The following is a 24530-nucleotide window of genomic DNA, read 5'->3' as shown; positions in this document are numbered from 1 at the left end:
GTCTCCCCCTGCCCACGAGCTCAATAGAGTGGCGCTTCGACTCTCACACCGCGAGAGCGTCGCGTGCGTGACTTTCCAAACTCCGGGGCCCCCTCGGTGCAGTGGGAGGCGCAGAAACGCAAGATGTGGCATGGTCACGAGGAGGAGGAGGACGAGGAGGAGGAGGAGGAGGAGGCTATTAGTCATTTAAGGCTACTAACGGATATTTCGCATCGTCAAGCACTGCTCACTAGTACCCACGTTACATATCAAACTGACAAACGTCAGTCAGTCTTATCAGAGACTTTGATAACTGAATTATTCAGAATTACATCATTAAATCAACCAAAAATTAAAAGTACCATTTATTTTAAAATACTCAATGAAAACATTCCAATTATTATTTTTACGTTTTCATAATAACCCTTTTTACAATAATAGAGGCATTAAATTCAACTGTTAGCAATTATATCCATGTCATAATTTTTTTTCACATACCATTAACCGGCTTTGTTCACCTAAAATGCGTAGGCTATAATAGAGGAGGCTGGTGGATGGCCTACTTCTGTTCAGTTTCCATTTACACTGGAGACCTGTGGCCACCTTGTTTTGTGTTAGTTAATGGTACAGCTAACGGAAGAGGCGTAGGACAGCACACGCGTATTCCCCTAACGTGAAGGACAGCACACGCGTATTCCCCTAACGTGAAGGATGGCACACGCGTATTCCCCTAACGTGAAGGACGGCACACGCGTATTCCCCTAACGTGAAGGATAGCACACGCGTATTCCCCTAACGTGAAGGATGGCACACGCGTATTCCCCTAACGTGAAGGACGGCACACGCGTATTCCCCTAACGTGAAGATGGCCACACGCGTGTTCCCCTGACGTGAAGGACGGCACACGCGTATTCCCCTAACGTGAAGGATGGCACACATGTATTCAACCTAACGTGAAGTTTGTGCTGGACCGAACAAGCCGTATCAGTTAAAGGCCTATGAAATACTATGCTTTATTATGAGATCGGAAATACATGCTTTATTTTGAAGACTGAAATTGAAAAGCAATTGAATGCAGCAGTAAATGGATTAGGCTATTATGAATGTAAATGACTTTTATTGTATTTTAATTGAAAAATAAAACTGCAGATTTAATGATCGATTAATTTAAGTATTACTTGATGAGATTTAATTCTCAGTAAATTGGTTCAGAAGTGTGCATAAAACATGCCTTTACTATTCCGAATAACTTTCAAACCATACTCAGGTCTGATTTGCTCCATTAAAGAATAGCCTACAGTTTCACTCCATTTCAGGCACTTTTTGAACGTTTTGTTTATTTACCGCTGCGTCTTCCTCATGGCTGTCGCTGGTGTCCTCACTCTTGCGACTGCTGTCCGAGGAGCGCGTGTCCCTCTTACGACTGGTGTCGGTTCCCTCCGTTTGCCTCTCTCCATCTGGAAACGACAGAAGCCCCATCAGCTTTCAACAGCAACCAGCATATTAACACATCCATGACTTAAAACAAAAAAAAGCCTTTCACTGGAGCAGCAACATCTAACACTGCAAGCATGACACGCGAGCGGCTCATTCAGAAAGGTTAAAAAAGACAGAGAACCATAAGGCCCTAAGATTAGGTTGTGATGTTGACAAAAAATAATGAATACTTGTGGATACCAACACATGGAACATGTGGATGCTCTAGTTCTGATGTTTCAGTGCCAACAATATAATGCAGCATCAAGTACAGTAGTGATTTTGTTATGATTTATAATTTTCTATTTTCTATTCATGTCTCGTTTCATGTGACGCAACACACATTCTACTTTTGCCCAGCTCTATCTGCCAAAGCTCAAACAAACAACAAACAGGAAGCAAAAGAGGACGTAATTAAAAGGCAGGAGGCAGGAAACTGTGTTCTGTCATCTGAGGGGCAACGTATATGGGCTACTGTCCCACTCCAGAGGGATTACGGCATTTGCCTGAACAGGCTCCGATTACAAACCACTCAGATGGCTCAGTGGAGGCTTGGCACATGGGAAGGGACAGAGTGGTCCATGGAGAGATACGTTAACAGCAGATGGCCGATGGAGACGTTCTAGCATCGGCATTCGCAGCAGAAAAAGGGAAATAAGGCGAAGCTGGAACATGGCTTTGTCTTGTTGATGTTTGAACATTGTTACTATTTCTGAAACGTTTAACACACATATTTAGGTATGCCACTCAAACTTTGTGTGTGTGTGTGTGTGTGTGTGTGTGTAAGAGAGAGAGAGAGAGTGCATACATTTGTGAGTGTGTGCACGGTGGGGGGTATGTGTGTCAGTGGAGTGTTGGGGGGGGGTTAAAAATAACCTTCAACATAAAGCTAAAGAACATAAAGTTAAAGAACATAAAGCATATTAATATTTCTTATTATTATTATTATTATTATTATTAGTTGTATTTATATAGCGCCTTTATCAAACTCAAGTTTATTCATGTTATTTTGTGTGCACAGCCTTGGTATACAACTGTTATCGGAATCCATGGGTTACATTCTCAGATTAATAAACAGTTATGAGGAGAAACATTTGAGGGTTATTTTTACCACCCTCCGCAAACACTCCACTGACACATATACCCCGCCCTCCACACCGCGCACACACTCACAAATGCATGCTCTCTCTCTCTTTCTCACACACACACACACACACACACAATACTGAGGAGAAATGTGTAAGCGGAGACACTGAGAGAAAAGCATAAGGAGACCTGCTCTGCTGGAGATGTGCACCCAACGCAGCACAGCTGACGTCGCGTGGATCACCCTCTACCTCGGTCAACACCCTATTGCAGAGAACAAGGCCAGGCTCCGGTTAACGTCTAAGTGAGTCCCAACTACTCTTTACCGTATGGGATTAAGAAGTAATGCCATCTGCAAAATTGTGCTAAATTTACACTTTTATCCAAAGCAATTTACAATTATGACTGAGTACAACTTGAGCGATTGAGGGTCTTGCTCCGGTGCCGAACAGTGGCAACCCGGCGGCAGTGGGGCTTGAACCAGCAACCTTAACCACTGCCCTTTACAGATTTACCTATTTAAATATCTTTACGTCAACAAATACCTTTAAATCAACAACACTTCCTCCAGCACAATGTTTGGCAATCTACTAGGGTTGCCTGGTCACTATTCACTATTCAATGATGGCCTTTGCAATATGCAAACAAGCCCTGAATCAAGTCAATATTTATGTGTGGCGTCATCCTATTCAATCTCATTCCAGATTATTGTTCTGTGGGTATATCGAACATTTAATCAAACGAATAATCACAATAATGCATCAAACAAATGAATCAAATGCATCAAACAAACTAATCTGCAATCGCAGTACATAGCAATACAGTATAATCATTATAAAGCACCTTTTCCATCTCCTGAGGCTGTAAACTGTAGAAACTCTATGCTGTCTTATATTCAGATATACACATGCAGTCTTGAGCTCACTATGACATTCACTGCCCTTCAGAGTGAGCCTCTCTGCTGCTAGTGCAGCTTTAATACAAGACCCTGTAATGGCACTCCCTGAGCTGGGCTGGCTGGCCAAGGGAGCTGGATCTGGAGCTGGAGCTGGAGTCGGAGCTGGAGTCGGAGCGGGAGCTGCAGCAGTCGGGTGTAAATAAGAGCAGAAGGTGGAGGAAGCCATCCTCTGCTGCTTCCACATCAACCTCCACTCTCCAGTACACACGAGCAGAGGGGAAGTAGCAGGCTGGGCAGATGGATGCATGCTCTCGCTCTCTCCATCTCTCTCAGCGCACTGCGTTCAAAAATGCCCGAGGACGAAGGAGGCTGTATCTGCGTCTGTGCTGGAGGCCAGCAGGGGTCAGCAGCTATCACGCTCCTCACACGCACTCGAACCTCCAACATAAGAGGCCGTCGAGTGCGGCTGGCCGTGGCGCGCGAGAGATGCGGGCGAACGAACATGCCTCCCCCCCCGCCTCCTGATCTTACTGGCGTTTCACTCCGTCATCTGCGCTGGTTGATAATTGCTCGTAGACGTTGCCAGTTAGTGAGCGAAGTGTGACAAAACAAAAAGTCTTAAGCTTTCCGCGTTGCGACACAATCTCAATAAGCTGTTTGTTTACAAACTCAGGCTGTGAAGTGGAATACGAGGACGAGCGTCTGACTATTCGCTCCCAGATCCGGAAGGCATCGTTTGACATTCAGTCTAGTGCAGCACTGTAAAGCCTAGAAGGGACCCTCGTATGGTTACACTCGTGTTGGGAATATGATGGCCAATATAAGGTGAGAGGAATGAGGAGAGAGAGAGAGAGAGAGAGAGAGAGAGAGAGAGAGAGACAGAGAGAAGGCAGAAAGGGATAACTAGAGAGATGGGGCGGGGGGGGGGGGGGTGAAAGACCTGAGCCGCTCACAGCAATCAGCTGTTACAGGCTTAATGAAATAATAAGACTCAGTCAGTAGGTTAAGGGAAGCCAATCGACATTCTCACCCCTGAAGAGTGAGGGAACAGGGAGTGTGTCTGCGCCGACTTGGAGTGCCTTGTCCCTCCGTGCCTCGGCTTGCCTTGGCGCGTGGGTTTGCGGTTGCTCAATAACACTTAAAGCAGGACGAAAACGTACCACCAAAACACAACAGCTTTCGAGTAAGGTCTGCTTCTCAAAATTAGCCAGAGGTTCTGATGCATAAAGCAGTGTTTTGTGTTTATGAACCTACCATTCATATTAGCGTGCATTGTCACGAATGCGGATTCACAAACCCCCCGACAAACATCTGCTTTGCAGATGGTATGTAATGCACTTCCTTGCAATGAACTCTAAGTTTTCAGAGTAGACACCACAGTGTGTGCTGGTAAATAATTGAGACGTTTCTATTTTCTGTATGAAAATCGCGCAGGATGCATTTTAGTCTAGACAGCACGTTTGCATGACATGCTAAATATTACTCGATAGGATGAGTATTGAAATTGTACATTCTATGAAGCAGTGCGGATGCATTTAAATACGGACTCCGTCGAGAAAACCGAACAAGCCAGGGCTGGAGCTGAGCAGTACCGCCGGCAAACTGCACCCAGCAAAATGAGCCAGGCAGATTCTGGTGACCGTCCTATGAACCCAAGGCTACGGGCATGGGCATACAGAGCAGCCAGAGCTAGCAGAGGACATTAGGATGCGCAGAAAGAGTGCAGGACGAGGGGCCGAGTTAGCAGCCTATCAGCCCAACGCGTCACACATTGGGGCATCTCTGGCAAAACAGGAAATGGCCATCCGCCAGGGCCGGCTTCGCACGCGCTTCCCGAAGAGGCCCGGCAAAGTGCGCCGTATGCAGAGGCGTAAAAGTTCAGGCTCAGGTTGGGAAAAAAAAAAGTTCCTCCCCATTGGCTTCACTAATTAATTTTACCTTCTGGCTTCTGCTAATGAAGAAAGGCAGCAGGCTAAAACAAAACCACTGCCGCTCCCCCGAACCTGACCTCTCCACCGCCGAGAGCCCAAAGCGCTCGCACAATGGCCTGCGGCTTTAACGAGCTCGGCTCCATCTGTGGCAGGCGCTAAGGAGCTCGGCTCGGGAAGGACACGCCGTAGAACGCAGTGCGGACTAATTATGGTTCACGGCTCAGAAAGAGCAAAGATGTGGTATCAGAAGAGGCCATTTGCCCAGACTCGACGAAGCAGGGGCGCTTCGCGGGCCAGTTCCAGCCTAGCCTTCGGTACGTGAGCCTGTGACGTTTATTTACTCTCATTAGCTGATAAGGGTTTCCCGCAGGGGGCTGGAGTTGGAACGTGGAGCTGGCAGGTTAAGACGGAAAGGTCATTTAAAGCAGAGATTAAAGAGGTGGATGTGAGGGGAAGATGAGAAGGAGATTAAAAGTCACACACTCAAGTGCTGGCTTTGTATAGGCAGCAGACGTAGTAGACACAGTAGCTTGGAGCTCCGGGTATCCGTGCTGAGGCTCCTTGCTTGGCTTCCTGGGAACGGCTCTGTGTGGCCCAGTGCAGCTGTGCTCAGACCTGGCGCTGGGCTCTCACGCTGCAGGCCCCCAGAAGCTCCGCCCATGCAGCCAGGCGTCTGCCGTCCAGCGGCGCCACCCACCCCTGAGCAGTCCTGGCTAACAGAGACCCAAGGGCAAAAGCAGGGAGCTCTCAAAAGCTATTTAATGTCCTCTAATCTGGGTCAGAGGCAGTGGGCCAGGATTACGGCCTCCTCCGTATACCCCCAACACGCAAACACATCACTGAAATGCTCTGCCGCCTCCTCTCCCATTCTGTGTGCCTGTATCGCTCTCTCTCTTCATCTCACCTAAAATACTTTGTTAGCAAATCGTTGTCCATAAATGACCAAACCAGTGCTATAATAATAATATGATGATAATAATGATATGATGATAATAATATATGATAATTTGATGATAATAATAATAATAATATAGAAAAATAAGATTCCTTTTATGATAATAAATAACAATAAATAATAAAGACTGAAGCCCATCTATTGGCCTGCAAAATTTGTCAGCGCTCCTCTTCATGTTGGAGATGTTTTAAACTCCAGAATCCCTTGGACAGCCCCTCCCCCCCACTTTCAGGGACATTAACTTTTAATCTAAATTTTATATTTATTTATTTATTGTTTACAAATCATTCATTGTAGTACTACAGACAAAATAAACAATACGTGATCGAATGACCCTTTCTTGTAAAGCTTCATGGCATTTTAACATTTTCACAAAAATTGTGGGAAACTAATTAGCCTTCGGTATACTTTAGGATGGTGAGATAAGGGTGGCATGAGTGAATGTTATCTTTTAAATTTGCTGCGAGTGTTTCCAGGTTGCAGTGATCTGTAAGCAGGCTGAGCCCCCAGTGCTTTACTGAGATTTAACTTCTGTCCTTCCAGCTCAGCAGTATATCTCAGTGGTGTGAGATATGAATGTAAAGGGCTTAGGGTGTCTGGTTACTAGTAACGAGGAGATTTTATTACGCAGAACACAGTGTGGATAGAAGCTCAGATCCCTCCATGACCTCCAGCCAGAGCTTATGGGTATCAGGACAAAGCCAGGAAGTGGCGCTCGGCAATGTGTGCAGGTGTCACTGTGGCTAAATACGGTGTAATTTAGAGGTCGTGATGTGGGTTCTATGAAAGGTTTTCTACTGTATTAACCTCCTGCCTTGTTCACTGGCTGTAACTACCGCTAACCAGACGTTATTTTGGTGCAGGGCCATTTTCAACATGGCTTGACTTGTTTTTTTTTTTACAATGTCAACTGTCATTTTGAGCCAAGTTGGCACCCAAAATGACCCCAGCTGGCACCCAAAATGACCCCAGCAACAGCGGCTGTCTGGTTCGGATCTCACTACATACGAAGCGCCGAAGGACGTGCACGGTCTCCGACTGTAACACCGGCGAGGTGTTTCAAATAAAACCGTGTCCTAATAACGTGCGGCGTGGGCGTGAAAGCGCCCGTAAAAGGAGGTGGGGGCGCCCCCGGGGCTTGCACTGCGGCCTTGTGCAAAAGCAGATTAATGTAATGGAACACCGTAATGAACGAGGGTAAGCAAATCAAGGCACACAGCTGGAAGAGGGAATAATTAGGCGCTTGTGGCCAATATGGCTGGCCCCGATAAGTGGCGGCACCGGCGAGGGCCGCGCTCAGAAGGAAGGAGAGGCCCGGTAACAGGTGCACAACGAGTGTGGCTGGGGGGCGTGGCCCAACCCTGGCATGTAATTACATTGGCAGGAGCTCAAGGAGCGGGGGGGGGGGGGGGGTGTTGGGGGCGTCAGGGGGAAGTGTGCCACTGTGCCATGCTGAAACCCCCACGGCTCCGCTCATCTGCTGCAGGCCTCGTCCTCTTGTTTCCTCCGTCATCCCCTCGGTCTCTCTCTCTTTTCTATGACAGACACACGGGGACCTCAGACATCTCTAGCTCCACGGACTCAGGCCCAAGTGGAAGTCTGTTACCTAGGCAACCCGGCCAGTGAAAGAAAAACGTTTCCATCACAGTTAATAAAGCTCAGCGTCTAAATGGTTGAAGGTAAGACACGTTCACAAACGTGCACAGACAGGTGTTTGTACGCATGCATGTGAACACATACAGAAGCGCACGCACGCACGCACGCGCACACACACACACACACACACACACAAAACTTTGCACATGCGCTGCAAGGGGACCTGCGCAAAAACAAACATGCAAACACACACGTGTGCACATGTGCACACGTGTGCACGCATACAAACATATCAGCCAAACACACACAAAAAGAGGATTGGGTGGCCTAGTGAATGAGGCATAGTGAACACAGCTCTGAGGCGCACACAAAGACACACACTGACGCAGAGCTGTGGATCGCCTGCGCATGAATGTGCGGCTTGTTAGGGGACAGGACACACTGGCAGACTCCAAAACCAGTGAATGAAGTCCAAGCTTACCACTCCTGCTCCTCCATACAAAGAAGCCCATTTACCTCTGCAAACCGTGCCCCGCCCCCTTTCCACCGCAGCCGTGCACACACACTGCTCACATTTAAGGGCAGATAAATAGGGAGGCGGTGTGCTTTACTGGCTGAGAAGTGAGGTTGAGCTAAAGCAAGTAATGGAAAAAAAATATGAAAGCATCGATCAAAATGAGTCTGAACGAAAACTAGTGAGGACTTTAAAGGCTGGTGTGAAGGGAATGGCACAGAGAAAGTAAATGAGAGAGAGAGAGAGAGAGAGAGAGAGACAGAGAGAGAGAGAGAGAGAGAGAGAGAGAGAGAGAGAGAGAGAGAGAGAGAGACAGAGAGAGAGAGAACTGCCCAAGGCAATGCAACCTTGGAGGACACACAGGTATTCTGTATACTGTGTACTGTATTCTGTATACTGCATATTGTATCTGAAAGTTGAAAGCTAACTGAGTTAACTCTGCACCCCTGTGCTCTCTCAAATTAACCATGTCAAGGCGCAACATAGATTTTGCATCTTTAATGAGCAAAAGGAAAAGAGAGAACAAGACAAGGTGAAAAAAGTGAGAGATGGAGAGAGCGAGAGAGAGAGAGAGAGAGAGAGAGAGAGAGAGAGAAAGAGAGAGAACAAGAGCCAGGAACCGAGAGTGAGAATAAGAGTGAAAACAAGTGAGAAACAAACAGCCAGGGCACAAGAAAGAAAACGAGTGAGTGAGAAAGACACAGAAAGAGCGAGTGAGAAAGACAGAGAGAGAGAAAGAGAGAGAGAGAGAGAGAGAATGACAGTCATTTGAGAAACATGAACAAGGCTGCATAGCAAAATGCAAATAGCCTCCCTCTTAATTTGCATTGGTTTGTAAATAGACATCAGTAAGCAATGCCAGACATTATGATACCTTATTATCATATACTAACAAGCAATCATTTAAAAAAACACTTAGTCTTTCTGTGCTATGGGTTTTCATGCTCTACAGTAACTGTATCCTGTAGGTTTGGACGTAAAGCTGTCAAACTAGACGTTATTACAATTTAAGACTTACCGTTTTACCTACCGTTTATATATTCCAAAAGGGTTTAAAATGCCACAACATTTGATTGGTGATGGTTAATTGGAGTTTGCTGGTAGCTAAGAATATCTGTGCTAATTGCTTTCGATCACAACAGCTCAAAGCACATTAGCTAAAGTTGTTAGCTCACTATGAAACTTTCGATTTAAGATGGTCCGGCTTCAACTGACAAAAACTGGCCAGAATCATATAGCGTGGCTAGCTAGCTACTTACAGACTGTGTGTCTTTAGTGTCACACGCTGAGCCTGCTCTATATTGTCTAAGGTTTGAGCATCCGTCTGGACCGAAATGTGCAGAGCAAACAACTTTCGGCTCAAGTGGTCCAGGACCCTGTTAAATATGAACACCAGCCATACAGTTGAATTCTTTGGGGAAGGGTATGAGAAGAGCCAACATCCCCTTTGCAGCCTGGAATGGTACATTTCTGTACACGGTCTGCCATTTGCCCCTGTTGTTGTGCCGTTTTGTTCTTTGCAACACCTGCACAGCCGCTGAGGTTTCAGCTGTGCTGGTACATAGTAATATTGCCCAGGCTAGAACGTGGGCTGGTGTTTGGAAATTTTAGGTTTGTAAATATTAATGAGTCAAGACTCTTGCACATAGACTATATACGGTCTATGCTTTTATCTAGGATTTAGGAACTTGCTCGTTGTACCTTCCTGTTTTATCTATGCTGCATTTGCATTTGAAGCAGGTGACAGCAGGAAGGTATGTCAGTTCCATGTACTGAACTCTGCTTGCTCAACTCTGCCAAGGTAAATGCAGTTTTCCGTTATATGGCATCTTTAACCTCTTCAGGAAGTGGCAGGAAAGTGGTAGCAGCCTGAGACAGCACAGAGATGACAGAGATATGGGAAGGCACAGAGATGACAGAGATATGGGAAGGCACAGAGATGACAGAGATATGGGAAAGCACAGAGATGACAGAGATATGGGAAGGCACAGAGATGACAGAGATATGGGAAGGCACAGAGATGACAGAGATATGGGAAGGCACAGAGATCACAGAGATATGGGAAGGCACAGAGATCACAGAGATATGGGAAGGCACAGAGATGACAGCGATATGGGAAAGCACAGAGATCACAGAGATATGGGAAGGCACAGAGATGACAGAGATATGGGAAGGCACAGAGATGACAGAGATATGGGAAGGCACAGAGATGACAGAGATATGGGAAGGCACAGAGATGACAGAGGCATGACAGTGGCAGCAAGTTTGGCCCCTTCGCCTCTCATTCCCATTACAGCATACGGCACCAGCAATTAGCACTTGATTACAGCGACGGCGGGAATCGGCCTGCCGCCCCTATTGTTCCCATCTCACTGATTACAATCATTTCACAGTAATGATTATATTCCCCATCTCATCCAATCAGGTGTGTATATATGTGTGTGTGTGCGTGTGTGTGTGTGCGTGTGTGTGTGTGTGTGTGTGTGTGTGTGTGTAGTGGAAAGGGAGATTGGGACAGCCTGTATTTGATGAAAAAACAGCTCGAGTGCTATAAAGATACCCGCCAGCTTGGAGGAGAGTTGAGTAAGAATGGAGGTGCTGACACAAGGTGACGTAAAAGCCAAGCTCAGTGCACTTCAGGATCTGCCACATGACTCTGAGAACACCAGTAACGGAGGCTGTGCTGTCTGGGGACTTGTGACATCACAATCTGTCACTTTTCACTCGAATGTTTTTTTTTGCCATATATCAGCGGACATGTTCTCTGTCTCCCCCAATGCAAGCACGCACTCACTCACGTGCACACACTCACCCGCGTGCACGCACGCACACACACGCACACACACACCTTCAAATACCACCACCAACTTCCAGCCAGCCAGTGCACAGAGTGGCAGCTGATGTGTGTATTTCATGACTACTACAGCACTTTGCATTCTGTTTAATTTCTGCATTTGTGAAATATGTTTCTGCTTGGATGAAATAATTCATAAATGGTGCTGATTTGTACTCCATTAGTAATGAGCACATGAGGGATTGTACAGATGAAGCAACACTCATACACACACACACACACACACACACAAACAAACACACGAGGGAGTGTACAGATGATGCAGCGTTTAAAGGGAGACTTAAGATTTGTTTTGAGAGGCAAACAGGCATGAGCACACAGGCACATGCATGTATACACACACCCACACACCCCCCCCCCCCACACACACACAACAGATTAACATAAATTTATAAATGGCACCTATGAATTAATCCATTCACTATGTGCAGTATCACAAATAAAAAAAACGAACAATGACATCTGCCATGATAGAGAAAATGAAGGAGGGAGAGTGAGAAAGGAGCTCTCTCTCTCTCTCTCTCTCTCTCTCTCTCTCTCCATAGCTCATTGGATCACCCTTGTCCTCCTTCATATGCTCTTTCCCTCCTTCATTTGGGCTCTCTCGCTCTCTCTCTCCCTCCTTTATTTGCACTCTGTTGTTCTCTCACTCCTTCGTTTGCCTTCGCGCTTTCCCACCTCCGTTTGTGCTCTCTCTCTCTCTCTCCCTCACTCCTTTACTTGTGCTCTCTCTCTCATTCCTTCATTTGCATGCTCTCTCTCTCTCTCTCACTCACTCTCTCCCTCCATCCTCACCACCTGTAGGCAGCAGCTGTCATGGCAATCTCATCCACAGCATTCATAACTAAGCTCTGTCCCTCCTACTGGTCCTGCTGTCATCTGACACACACACACTCACACACTCACACATACAAACAGATTTTCTCCTAATTGCACAGACACAAACACTAAAATAAAATAAAAAGCAAGCACCATACCCAACAGCCAATTTCCTTTTCTACCTAAGATGTCGCCCGTGTGCTTTGTTTTGCCACTCACACGTCCTAACCACACACAAGGAGGTTACATCTCTGAAATCAGCCCCATGCCGCTGCGCACAAGTAACTATAAGTCACAGCTCAAAGGAATGAATAGTAGCGAAAAGCCCGTGGAGGCTGGTCCAGAGAGACGTGCCAGGGAGCGGAGAAGACGGGCCAGCAGCCTGCAGTCTACCCCCAGCCCTGGTGGAACAACACCAGAGAATGACGGCAGCAACGGTAATTAAGAAAGAGAGATAGAGAGCTAGAGAGAGAGAGAGAGAGAGAGAGGAGGAGAGAGAACACACAGAGACAGAGCAGACAGAGAGAGAGGCAGGGAGGGTTAAGGCCTTGAACCTCACCAGTCTCCCAGGGTTGAGTGTGCCCACACTCTTCCCATCAAATTCAGAAGCTATAAAAGTCTCATGCTCATTTGTCAGTAGAGAAAAACCCCCCCCATCAATCTGTCACTACTGGCAACTGCCCCCCCCCCTCCCCCACATCCATTCTCCATGGTCTGGCTGTTGACCAGTCTACAGATCTACAGAGCTGTATTCACACACACCCGCTCGCACTTTCATAAATCTTTGATTTCTTAACACCACGAACAGAATGATGATAGAAGGAAGAGAGACAGACAGCACAATTCCTCTCAGTTCTTCCTTTTCCAAGTGACTGGCAAAAACAATCGGCAGTAAACAGAGGCTTGCCCAGCTCTGGTCCAGCCAGCCCGCAACGAGAGCGGACCCTCACTCCTCTGTGAGGGGCTCCCTCGTCCACACACGGCACAAATATATGGTCGCATTGCAGACGGATGTAGATCTTAAAAGAATTTTCACGAGTGGCCCTCGTCTCATGTCTCACTGCTTGGTCCCGCAGGCCTAAAGCTTCTCGGAAAGACACAATACGTGGAGGGTCTGTAAGGGCGACATGGGGATGGGCGATACCACCTTACATCGCGATGTGCAGCTGAACCTATTTTCAAAGGATATGATAATTATATGATTTAGATTTAGTGGCAACTTCTATTAACGATAAATATTAGCAATGATATGACACTGAGGACAATGATATGCTGTTATCACTGTTGTCCTCAATGTTATAAATTCAGATTAACAATTTTAACAGTGACAGTAGTTTCATTCTCAGCTTAGGTTCACTAAGACGAAAACCAGGAAATCATATACCCCTTCTTGACTGAAGATCACAGAACCATACTTCTGTTTCTGCTGTATTTACATATTATACTGAATATAGTGCTAAACGTGCTTTATCGTATTTTTACTTAAATGAAGCTCAGATAACATTATAGACAGAACACATGCCTTCATGCTGAAATCCAGCCAATTCCAGCTAGTTAACAAGCAACTACATAATGTCTCCATGAAACTGGCTTCCATCATATTCTGTAGTCAAGAAAGCAAGAAGGTAACATTGGAAGTAGAATACAGTGAATCCGTGCACTAAGCGCAAGCCCAGGATAAACACGCACAGGTGCGGAGAGATAAATGGAGGAACCAAGGAATGAGGAAGACAGAGAGTCTCCTGGCAAAGGTCACAGATCGCAGCGGGATGAACCACAATCTTTACTCTGTATTCATTCAATTAAACGTTTTACAAAGAGAAAAGCAAAACACTCCTGCAGGCTAAATGTGAGGGATAATATGTAGAGTCACACAATAGATAATGATAGGATGGATAATGTCTTGGGTCTATCATATCAAAATGTCATAGACCACAAATGAGAAAACCGTTACGCCTGGGCTACGTGTACACGGCAGGGTGAGATCAACACGGCCCCCAGTTCCTATCTGACTTCCCGCATTACTTGCCAGACTTTCCTATGTTTAGACACTTCATTAACGGCCTGAATGTTCAGTATAGATACAACGGAACAAGATCTTTTTATATATGTGTCACGTAACGCTCGCCTCCACGAGTCATGTGGTTTGGTCCGCCACGTGCAGTGGGAGGATCTTGTTCGTAACCACACCTGCACACACCTGTGTTAGTCATCGTGTGCAGTGTTGTTGGTCATTGTTGCAGTAGCGTGTTAGTGTTAGTGTTAATGTTAAAGTTAAATGTTCTTCTCGTCATTGTTAAATGTATCTGTGTTTATCGTGTTTAATGTTAACCGTGTAGTGTTCATGTTCATGTTCACGTTTGTAATGCACGTGACTGCCGTTGTCTTTATGTTTTAATAAATGTTTGTCCACATCGCTGGAGCCTGTGCGTCCTGTCCGTCGCCCTTCGGCACGCGGGCGTGTATGTGTGTGTGTGTGTGTGTGTGTGTGTGTGTGTATATATATATATATATATTTTATTTTTTTATTTTTTTTTAAAGCACCCTTCAGGGTCAGTAGACTTTAGCTGTTGTTTAATACTTCAAGGTGAAGTAGAATTATGTACAACATATTAAAAAATAGTCTTCTGGAGTTGTGGCACTGGAATAACAGTGACAGCCAAATACAACAGAAACAGAATTCCAAGTGGAAACTGTCAAAGACGTTCAAAAACATTCACCGTTTCTTTGTCTGAGTGTGAGGAAAGGGAGAGGTTTTCTTTCTTCCTCACACTCGGGGAGCCTGCAGGTGAATCTTAGAATTCAGCATCCTGGATAATTCACACCATTCTGGATTTACAGAGCCGACATCTAAACCCAGCGCATGTAGGAGTGTCGTCTGGTACAGCAGGTGAGGAGCGCTCCAGAGAGCAGCAGCTTGACGAGGCAGTCCACAGTCTTCTCCACCACCCCACACGTCAGCCCAGCTTACACTCAAAATGCAGCCCTTCACAAGTCCGTGGCCTTTGTGTTGCTGTTTAATAACATCACCATCAAGATCCTTTGTGATCACTGTGAGTGAGGAACAAATCACCTAGAAGAACTAGTTCAGTGACCATGTCTTCTCCAGCAGTGACCTGTCTAGCGATGCCCTCTCCAGCAGTGACCTGTCTAGCGATGCCCTCTCCAGCAGTGACCTGTCTGCTGCTCCTCATTCTCCTCTGTGAGCTCAGAGCAGGCTGATAAAGTCGTAGTCTTTGGTAACAGCTGGCACTAATGCAGTTCGGCTCAGGGTGGGAAGAGGACATCAGGTCTCCTCTGGAGGAAGGCTTTTCATCAAGCACGGGGATCTTTACGTGCTGTTTCTCTGCTTAACAGTACCTTTATTTCTGATGACAGACCCCAGTCCTCTTCAGGATAGTGGACAGCAGCGTCGCAGACCACGTCTGGGGAGATGCTCTGCCGTTCTTCTGAGATGTCCGTTCAGCCGCTCTTTGCTGGAGGCATTCTGTTGCTCTCCATATTTCTCTTTAAAATATCCCAAAGGCTGCATTGGATTCGAGTCAGGCAACATACTCGGGCAGGTGATAGTTTTCACCTTTTTCTTCTTTAGAAGCTCTTGTGTGATTTTGGCAGTGTGCTTTGGATCGTTATGCTGAAATATTCCTCTTCTACCAGGCTTCTGGAGGCTGGGAGTCATCTTGTCAGCCAGTATTTTGGTACCTCCACAGGCGTTCATGGGGCTATCTTTAAATGTGACACCCCCCCCCCCCCCCCCCCCCCCCCCCCCCCCCCCCCCCAACACCTTACACTCATCCAGCTCCTTATCACCACACTCCCTCCCACCGTGTTTCAGTGGGGACTGTGCATTCAACGTGGCTGTCCTGTTCATGCTTCCACCAAACATGCTGGACCCCATCAGACCTAACCAAAGCTACTTTGGGCTCATCTGACCAAAGAATGTGCTCCCAGTATTCATCGGGCTTCTTTCATTGTCTTTAGTGAAGTTCAATCTTGCAGTTTTGGGCCATCAAACATAGAGGTTGACTTTTATGCAACATCACTTGCACTGTGAGCAGAAATGCCGGTTTCCACTGATAACCCCGTGTCAAGTCTGAGGCACTCGCCCATCTATTCGGCACATCTAAAGCACTTGCCTGAACTCTCCGCGGTGTTGTTTTAGGAGGATAGCCACTACGGCTCTGAAGTTCTGATGTTCACAGGTCATTTTCTAACCATGTTCATTCAGTTTGGAAATCACAGGTCTTCTCAGTTTTGTTTCAGTGATCACAGGCATGTTCACTTCGATTCTACTTTCTACTACGTTTCTACTTTGAGTTGTTTTTGTCAACTTAGAAATAGTGCCATTATTTTAGAGGACTTCAAATACTTTGATATTTAAGTGATATTGGATACTCACTTTCTTAAATGTTAAAAGATTCAAAACTCAGCAATTCTCCACTGTGTTGCCTATTGTTCTGATCCAGGACCAACTTTACCTTCCAAAATCCTAACCTTATCCAATATTAGCTATGTGGATCTCCGATCAGTATAAAACCCCAGTGTCTACTGGAGCCATCTTCTCATCCAGTAGACACTAGGCTGCTATATATATGGAGAGAGACAAGCTGCTATATATATATATAAATATAACATAATGGAGAGAGAGAGAGAAGGAGTCAGAATTCAGTCAGAATTTTATACTTGTCCTCAGCTAGAGTTCTTGGTGCAAAAACATGCTATAACAACAGCATAAAGAATGTGGCCATCCAGGGTCTGGAAAAAAATAATAACATTTTGAACCAGAGAGTAAATGAAGACGTGTCAGAGGGCAGAGCGGAGGGCTGTGTCCACTGGACACTGATGGCAAGCCCGTCTCTCACGGAGACGGACCTGCCTGCGCTTCCCTCTTTCCGCAATGGGTGAAATCCCGAACACGCCGCGATCGTGACTCGCTGAACTCCCACGGCCGGCAGCAGAACCATGGCTGAGCCCTCTCACGACTCTCCACCGCACGCATGGGTCTCCACCTCGATACAAACAGGCGCGAGAGAGAACAAGTGTGTTTCCAGCCCTCGAAAGGATGATCTAACCTGAAGACACATTCCGACAACCTGTATATGTGTTTATTCCGGTTGCGCTCTTGCTGTGCGGACATGCGCGTTGGACTGCGGGAGCTGGGGGCTCTCGGTGGAGCTCTCTGTCCACAAGCCAAATCAGAATGCACGAAGAGGAGCAGCTTCTCACCGAGGCTGAATGAAGACAGGCATGGGACTTCAGGCAGGATGGAGCTACAGGCAGAGGCTTCAGGCATATGAATGAGGAGATGGCTCCCAGTAGACATCTGGCTTTTACACTGATCAGAGATCCACCTAGCTAACAATGGATAGGATTTTGGAAGGAAAAGGGGTTCCGGGCTCAGAACAATAGGCAGCCTCCTGCCAACGCCGGGGAGGCGTGGGGGACGGAGCTCGGGGCACATCATGCGTCAGGGAAGCTGGTTGAGGATCAGCTGCCATCTGTCCACTTAAGCAAATGATGGAAGTGCGGCAAAGGAAATCTGATCTGAGATCTTTTCCTTCAGGAGAGTTTGGCATGGCTGAGTTCGGGCCAGGACTGGAGGCATACACAGCAGCATGTCGAAGAGGTGAGAGAAAAGGGTTTAGGTCATTCACATGGCACAACCAAATTCTACAGGGTACTCCAAAACCGGCGGACGGACGGGGAGAACACGGAAGCAGAGAGGAGTAAACATGAGAGAGTGGGAGAAAGAGAGTGTTATATATAATGTTATATATATAATGTACTGACAACAGATTTGATATATATATATATATATATATATATATATATATATATAGGAAATAAAAGAAAGAAACAAAAGGAGATGATATGAGGAGGCATGCGAACAGGTGTGAGTGTTTGACAAGCCGATAATAGAGTTAGGGCACAACTCCTAGTGATGCAGGTGGATGTCTGAGGCAGATGTAGCAACAAAAAATTGACAACGTGTGCAAGCCTGCCAGCTCATTCGCAAAGTGTGTGCGTGCGTGAGCGTGTGTGAGCACGCGTGATGGGTAAATGGTAGCATGATTCCGGGGAAAGAAAATCTGCTCCGCCTCAAAGTTCCACCAGACTGCCCTTCCTAGCGCTGTCTCGGGAATCCTCGCGGGATCCGATAAGGGAGAAAAGTTGCAAGCTACGAGAAAGCGGGAATTATTACAGCGGCAACTTGATACACTTCTCCCTTCCGCTCCGAAGAGCAATAAAATTCATGGCCATTCTATATTAATTAGGCTGGGGTGTTGTGATGGCTTCTGGATCTGGCTTCACGGATCGCCCTGCAGAGTTAGCATCCACAACTGTCTTCCTGAGCCAACTCGCATCACACGAGGCCGTAATTAGTTACTGCTGTTGTCACTGCTATTGTATTGCTGTCAGGGCAACCTCGGCCTGTGCGCCTGTAACAGCACTATAGCACTGACAGCGGTACTCTCCACTGGTCAGTAATCTGCCCTTTTGACGCGGTTCAAATCCCCGTGACAAGCTCACGCACACCACTGCAGTGCACTGTTTCCAAGGAGGGTATTCCAAACTGCGCATTCGGCAAACGCGTTTATCCAGAGCTACTTAGCTATTTTCTTTTTTAGCATTGACGTACCCTTGCAGTCCGGGAATCAAATCCACGACCTGGTTGTTGCCAGCAGCTTACTTCTACCTGCTCTACAGGAGATCCATGAAAACTTCACTTAGTGTCCAGGCAAAACTGCTGCTCACTGAATCTGAAAAGCCTAACTGGGAAGCTAGCACTCCCTTTAATTGTAGCTTTTTAATATAATACATGAAGACTAGCTTCTGTAGCTGTAGCCTTTATATTAGTTACATCACCTGGCGTGCCGCTGCCGCATACTCCCAGTTATCGGTTGATAACACAAAGAAAGCATTGCGATATAAATCTGACCTATATTTTCCTGCACATCGAAGGTGCTACAGCGCCTCCCAGCACAAGTGTACAATCACTGCCGAAAGGAGCTTTTTGTCTCGTCCCGCAGAGTTCCACCAGAGGCCAGGCCTTCACAAAAACACCACGTTCCACTTCAGATGCCGGGCACGTCACAGAACTCAGCGCCCAAAAGAAATACCAACAATCTGTCTTCTTCGTTTATTTATTAGGAATCAGTTCAGGCAACATTTAGCAGTCATGTATTGAGCTACAGTTCAACGTGGCATCTCTCTCTTCCCCAACTTCAAAAACAAACAAACAAACAAACAAACAAAAAAGCACACACACACACACACACACACACACACACACACACACACACACCTCACAGGGAGCTTTAAAAACAGGCCTGCTAGCCAAGATGCAGGCCTAAGTCCTCAGGTTTGCCTGGAGGCAAGTCCACAGGCTAAAGAAAGAATGAAGCAGTAACATCAAAACAGCCACCCCCACCCCGAGAGGTGCATGAGAGACATAGAGATGTAAACTTAGAATGCCTAAAACAAAGCCAATTTGCTTTCAACTTCCTCGGAGTAACAGAAACAAAATGACACCTTCTAAAACAAACAACCCCCCGTCATGGGTTCCCCTTTGCGCTTCCCACAGACCTTACTGGCATGTGTTGTTTTGTTTTTATTTTGATCTGTCCGCCGTGTGGACTTGCGTCAGTTTTCGTTCTTCTCATCCTGTGTCATATAAAACTGCTCCCTGTATTACTTTCACCTGTGTCTCGTAAAGTGCTCTGTCCCTGTGGATACAGACTTCTTGATTTCTCATCTTCGTTGTCGGTTCGGCGGAAATGTTAGCGCCGCGTGTTCCTGTGGGGGTCTTCATGAAGATTCACTAAGTGAATGTGTTTCATGTCAAGTTCAGCTGTTTTGATTTCTGTTTTCTTTCGATTTTGTTGTTTTAGTTTGTAGTTACTGTGTTTTCTTCATTTGTAATAAAACCGCAACTTGGGTTTGTAGCCTGCCTTGTGCCTCGCCACCCATGACACTCGACTTCTCCTTTCACATATAGTTGCCATGCTCAGGGGGCCCCTGACATATCGCATTCACACATTCCATAATACGAGGTGTATGAAAGTATGAAATCTGTGCTTCCTGAACACACCCAGGGCTTCGGCAATTCCTGTTTAAAATACGACACCATAACATACAAATGTCAAACTGTGAAGGTGGAGACAGGATTTACCTGACCATGTTCGGAGAGCCTGCAACTGAGTGAAGGTCCAAAATGCTGTACAAAAATGCAAAATGCAAAATGCTGGGATTGTTGGCTCTTCTCCCTAGATAGCTGGAAGCGCACACAGTCTCTCTGAGTATTTGTGAGTTTGGCACTAAGCATTTCACTGCCTGCACGATCATTTTGTGTGTGTGTGCGCGCACGCGTGTGTGCGCGCTCGCACGCTGTCCGCCTAAGCGCTGCACGCCTTTTTGTCACCGAATCACCCTCCTGAAATGGCACTGATAAGAGGCGTAGATGCAGAGCGCCACTCCGTTCTCACGCCTTCCCTCCCATGCATGTGAGCGGAGACCGGTGGAAAGGTGACCTCTTCATTTACGACCACATCAAAAGCCCATTCGGGGAGCAGCCGGAGGCAGGGCTTCTTTGTTGATTGATTGTGATCTTGCTTCCACGGGTGGATCGCTTACTGTAAAATAACCCCCAGCTTCAGTGCGGCAACGTTTTCCACTGGGATGCAGAAAGATAATACGCGCTCGCAGTGTGGGTGAGTGTGAGCGTGTGTCTGCTAAAGGGGTGAAAGAGAAGCATACAAGCGATCCTTGCTTCCCTGAGGTGCACCTCGCTCTGCTGAAATCATGATGCTCAAAAACCCGAAAACAGGCTTAGCAACACTGTAGCTGTCGTCCAAATATGCATAATATCAGAATTCCATATCCCCAAATGCAGGTCTTTATATGAACCCATGATATGTTCTGTTATCCCAAAGAAATTATGTTATTAAGGCACAAATCAAAGTGAACGCTGTATAGATTCCATATCAGTTCAGTGCAAGGGAGAAGACGGAGGCCGTCCAGGGTGTGTAAAGTGAGCTGTCTGCTTCCAGCACGATCCTGTGGGGGTCTGGGGAGATCACTGGCTCTGTTCCAGCCCTCTCATTTGCATAGAGCAGAGCGTCTTTCAGGTGGGAAGAAATGATGAAACACAAATGACATTAACCTCGGGGTCAAAAGAGTCCATCTCTCTCTCTCTTCGCATTTCTCTGTTTTCTCTGTAACAAGTCTCTCACTCACACATGAAAAACACGCACCTACATTCTTAAATGTCTGTTATTTTCCACACTTTTCTTTCTTAGCAAATCTATATGACGAAAAAATTAATCAAATTCTTCGTTTGAAAACGCATTTTACATACAGCCACAGATGTTCCGTCGGCTCCACAGTCAAAGACTCCAGCAAAGACCCACACTGACTACAGATATTTGCGCCCAGGTGTGCTACTTCTCAGCTCGCCATAAATGATTCATCACCAGGGAATTCAATTATTACCTGCCAGACCATTTGTATGTACTCCCAGTGTAGACACTGAGAATCTGAAGAAAATATTGTACCACTGGATTGGATTGGTTTCTGGATTCGGGAAAATGACACACGAAATTACATTCTGGTTCATTTCATATCGAAAGTGACTGAAAAGATACTGAAGCCCACAGGTTCAGTCACAGAAAAAGGAACATGTGTGGGTAATTTTCAAATTGAACCGAAACTCACCATGTTTGTAAATGAGACAGGTTATTACTGTGACGGCTCTGTATTACTTTAGTGCGGCATGCGACAAAAGACACACTAAACAAGTTAAGCAGCCTGAAGCAAAGTGAGAAGCGCATGGTATCTCGAGCAAGGGTTTAACAGAAGCCCACGCCCACAACCATGGACAATCATTAGGCTGCCATTAACCGCTGTTCAAAGTATTTTAAAGAATCAGTAAAATACCTCGATGTTATCATGCTCTACACAATAGGAAGAGCTTCATTTGAGGCTGTGAAACCTTTGTAAAAGCACTAAGTCTACACTCCATGGCACCTAAGAGAGCCTTCTCCTCACGTACAGGTCTCCATGGCACCTAAGAGAGCCTTCTCCTCACGTACAGGTCTCCAGCAGCACCTAAGAGAGCCTTCTCCTCACGTACAGATCTCCATGGCACCTAAGAGAGCCTTCTCCTCAAGTACAGGTCTCCAGCAGCACCTAAGAGAGCCTTCTCCTCACGTACAGGTCTCCAGCAGCACCTAAGAGAGCCTTCTCCTCACGTACAGGTCTCCAGCAGCACCTAAGAGAACCTTCTCCTCACGTACAGGTCTCCAGCAGCACCTAAGAGAACCTTCTCCTCACGTACAGGTCTCCATGGCACCTAAGAGAGCCTTCTCCTCACGTACAGGTCTCCAGCAGCACCTAAGAGAGCCTTCTCCTCACGTACAGGTCTCCAGCAGCACCTAAGAGAACCTTCTCCTCACGTACAGGTCTCCAGCAGCACCTAAGAGAACCTTCTCCTCACGTACAGGTCTCCAGCAGCACCTAAGAGAACCTTCTCCTCACGTACAGGTCTCCAGCAGCCGCTTTGCTTTACCGCAGCGCTTAGAGCAGAGCGGGAACAGTTCTTCTCCCTTCTGGACTGCAGGCACTCTCAGTCATCTCACCCTTCCCATGCGCCCCTTCACCCTGGGCAACCAGCCTGCAGCTCCCGCTGTCTCCTCAAACGTGACCATTCCCTCGCTCTCGGGTCAAGGAAGCTTTTGCAGTGAAGAACTCTCTTTCGCCATCTTTTATTAACTGATCCAGAACACCGCCCCTGGTCAAATTCTTACTGAATCCTTCATGCAGTGAACCCCAAAACTGACCTTAAATCAGGTGGAAGAGGCAACTGGATGGGAAAGAAAGTGACCACTGTGGGCCCTTAGGTAGAAACATATTGTAGTGTTTGGGCCACTCTGAGAGAACTACTCCCTAATATGAGACTAGCATGCTGTTTGCTTGAATTCCAAACTCTTTGGGGTGGCATTCTTTTATTGTTTCTGCCTTTTTTTAAACTTTTTTCCACTGACATCTCTAAGCCAATTTAGGATTAGCGGAGCAATTTGCACTTGAATGATTCCATTGGCAATGCGGAGAAAGAGAGAGGCTCTCATCTCTGTGAGCAGAGTGATTTGGTAGCCACTCAAAGGCTACTGCAGACTGAAGTAAAGGTCTCTGGGATATGATTGAGGTCAGTTTGTGGCAGTTAGAGAAAAGAGCTAAACCACAGAGAGTGTTCAGCGGCACTTAATGAGAAACAGGATCTGTTATGAGAGAGAAGCGCACAAAGGCCACTGCCCGAAGAGCAATATGGATCCAGTCATACGGCTCAACACTAAATAACATGCAGAAAGCTGCAGCACATTCACCTCCTGCACTGTCCCTTTAGCATGCATGCCCTTAGCCAATGTACAGGCTCTCCTTCTGCAAACACACAGTAACGTCGGATGCAGTTTTTGGATACGACAAACCTTGAAGATGAAGTACTTGCGATTATCACACAATTCGTTCACGGCATATGGCAAATCATAGAATACGGCACATTTGTTCTGGACTGCAGTACAGAGTCACAGGCTTACATCAGCAACAGTTAACGAGGTCTTGGGATTACACTGTAAGCGATTCAGATTTGTTTCATCTTCGGAATATACTTCACTCACTGAAGGTTCTTGGATCAGGAGCTTTGTCACAATGATTTGTTGTTCCAAAATCACAGATTATTTATTAATGACTTTTAAACTTGTAATGATGCTACTCAGGGTAAGGAATCACTGCTCAGTTATTGTTCTGCACAAACATGTGCAGTCCAGCTTTTCATTCACTTTTTATCATGTTACTGGTTCTCCAGCATAAAAAGTACAGATACGGGTAATATTTTTCAAAAATGTTTTGATCAATACAGGTATGAGCTGCCATCAACAGAGAGACAAAGAGAAAGAAAGAGGAGTGTGTGAGTGTGTGTGTGTGTGTGTGTGTGTGTGAGTGTGTGTGTGAGTGTGTGTGTGTGAGTGTGTGAGTGTGTGTGTGTGTGAGTGTGTGTGTGTGTGTGTGTGTGTGAGTGTCTGTGTGTGTGTGTGAGTGTGTGTGTGTCTGTGTGAGTGTGTGTGAGTGTGTGTGTGTGAGTGTGTGAGTGTGTGTGAGTGTGTGTGTGTGTGTGTGTGTGTGCGCGCGCTTATGTATAACGTGTATTTTTAGGCTATCTGTGCCCAAGCAGTACTGCAAAGACAGGTAGATGGCTGTAGGAATGCACTGGCTCTGTAGCTCAGCACATCTTAGTCTCTCTGCAGTTTTTGTTGGCAGCATTTACATTTACAGCATTTAGCTTTTATTCGCCCCCCCCCCCCCCCCCCCCCCCCCCCCCAAAAAAACCAATTCATCCCAGTCTTCATTGTGGCATGTTTCTGTTAGCC

The 24530-nt window shown here is 46.5% G+C and overlaps 2 protein-coding genes across 8 annotated transcripts in view; one reads left to right on the top strand and one right to left on the bottom strand.

Annotated features, from left to right (window-relative positions):
- Window positions 1-24530, bottom strand: part of b4galnt4a (beta-1,4-N-acetyl-galactosaminyl transferase 4a) — an 81694-nt gene that overhangs the window by 54741 nt on the left and 2423 nt on the right. Inside the window, 1 exon segment of the mRNA XM_027016399.2 lies at window positions 1324-1436. Within this exon segment, the coding sequence (XP_026872200.2) occupies window positions 1324-1436 (113 nt within the window).
- Window positions 2671-24530, top strand: part of LOC113581321 (immunoglobulin superfamily member 22) — a 43543-nt gene continuing 21683 nt past the window's right edge. For all 7 annotated transcript variants that reach the window (XM_027016388.2, XM_027016391.2, XM_027016392.2 and 4 more), the window contains exons 1-2: window positions 2671-2845; window positions 7870-8004. The gene's annotated coding sequence lies outside the window, so the exon portion shown is untranslated. The remainder of the gene's footprint in view (window positions 2846-7869; window positions 8005-24530) is intronic.

The sequence above is a fragment of the Electrophorus electricus genome, chromosome 2 (assembly GCF_013358815.1).
Source record: "Electrophorus electricus isolate fEleEle1 chromosome 2, fEleEle1.pri, whole genome shotgun sequence".
Classification (NCBI taxonomy): domain Eukaryota; kingdom Metazoa; phylum Chordata; class Actinopteri; order Gymnotiformes; family Gymnotidae; genus Electrophorus; species Electrophorus electricus.
Note: the sequence above shows the minus strand (reverse complement) of the source record. Positions and strands in the feature narration are given on the sequence as shown.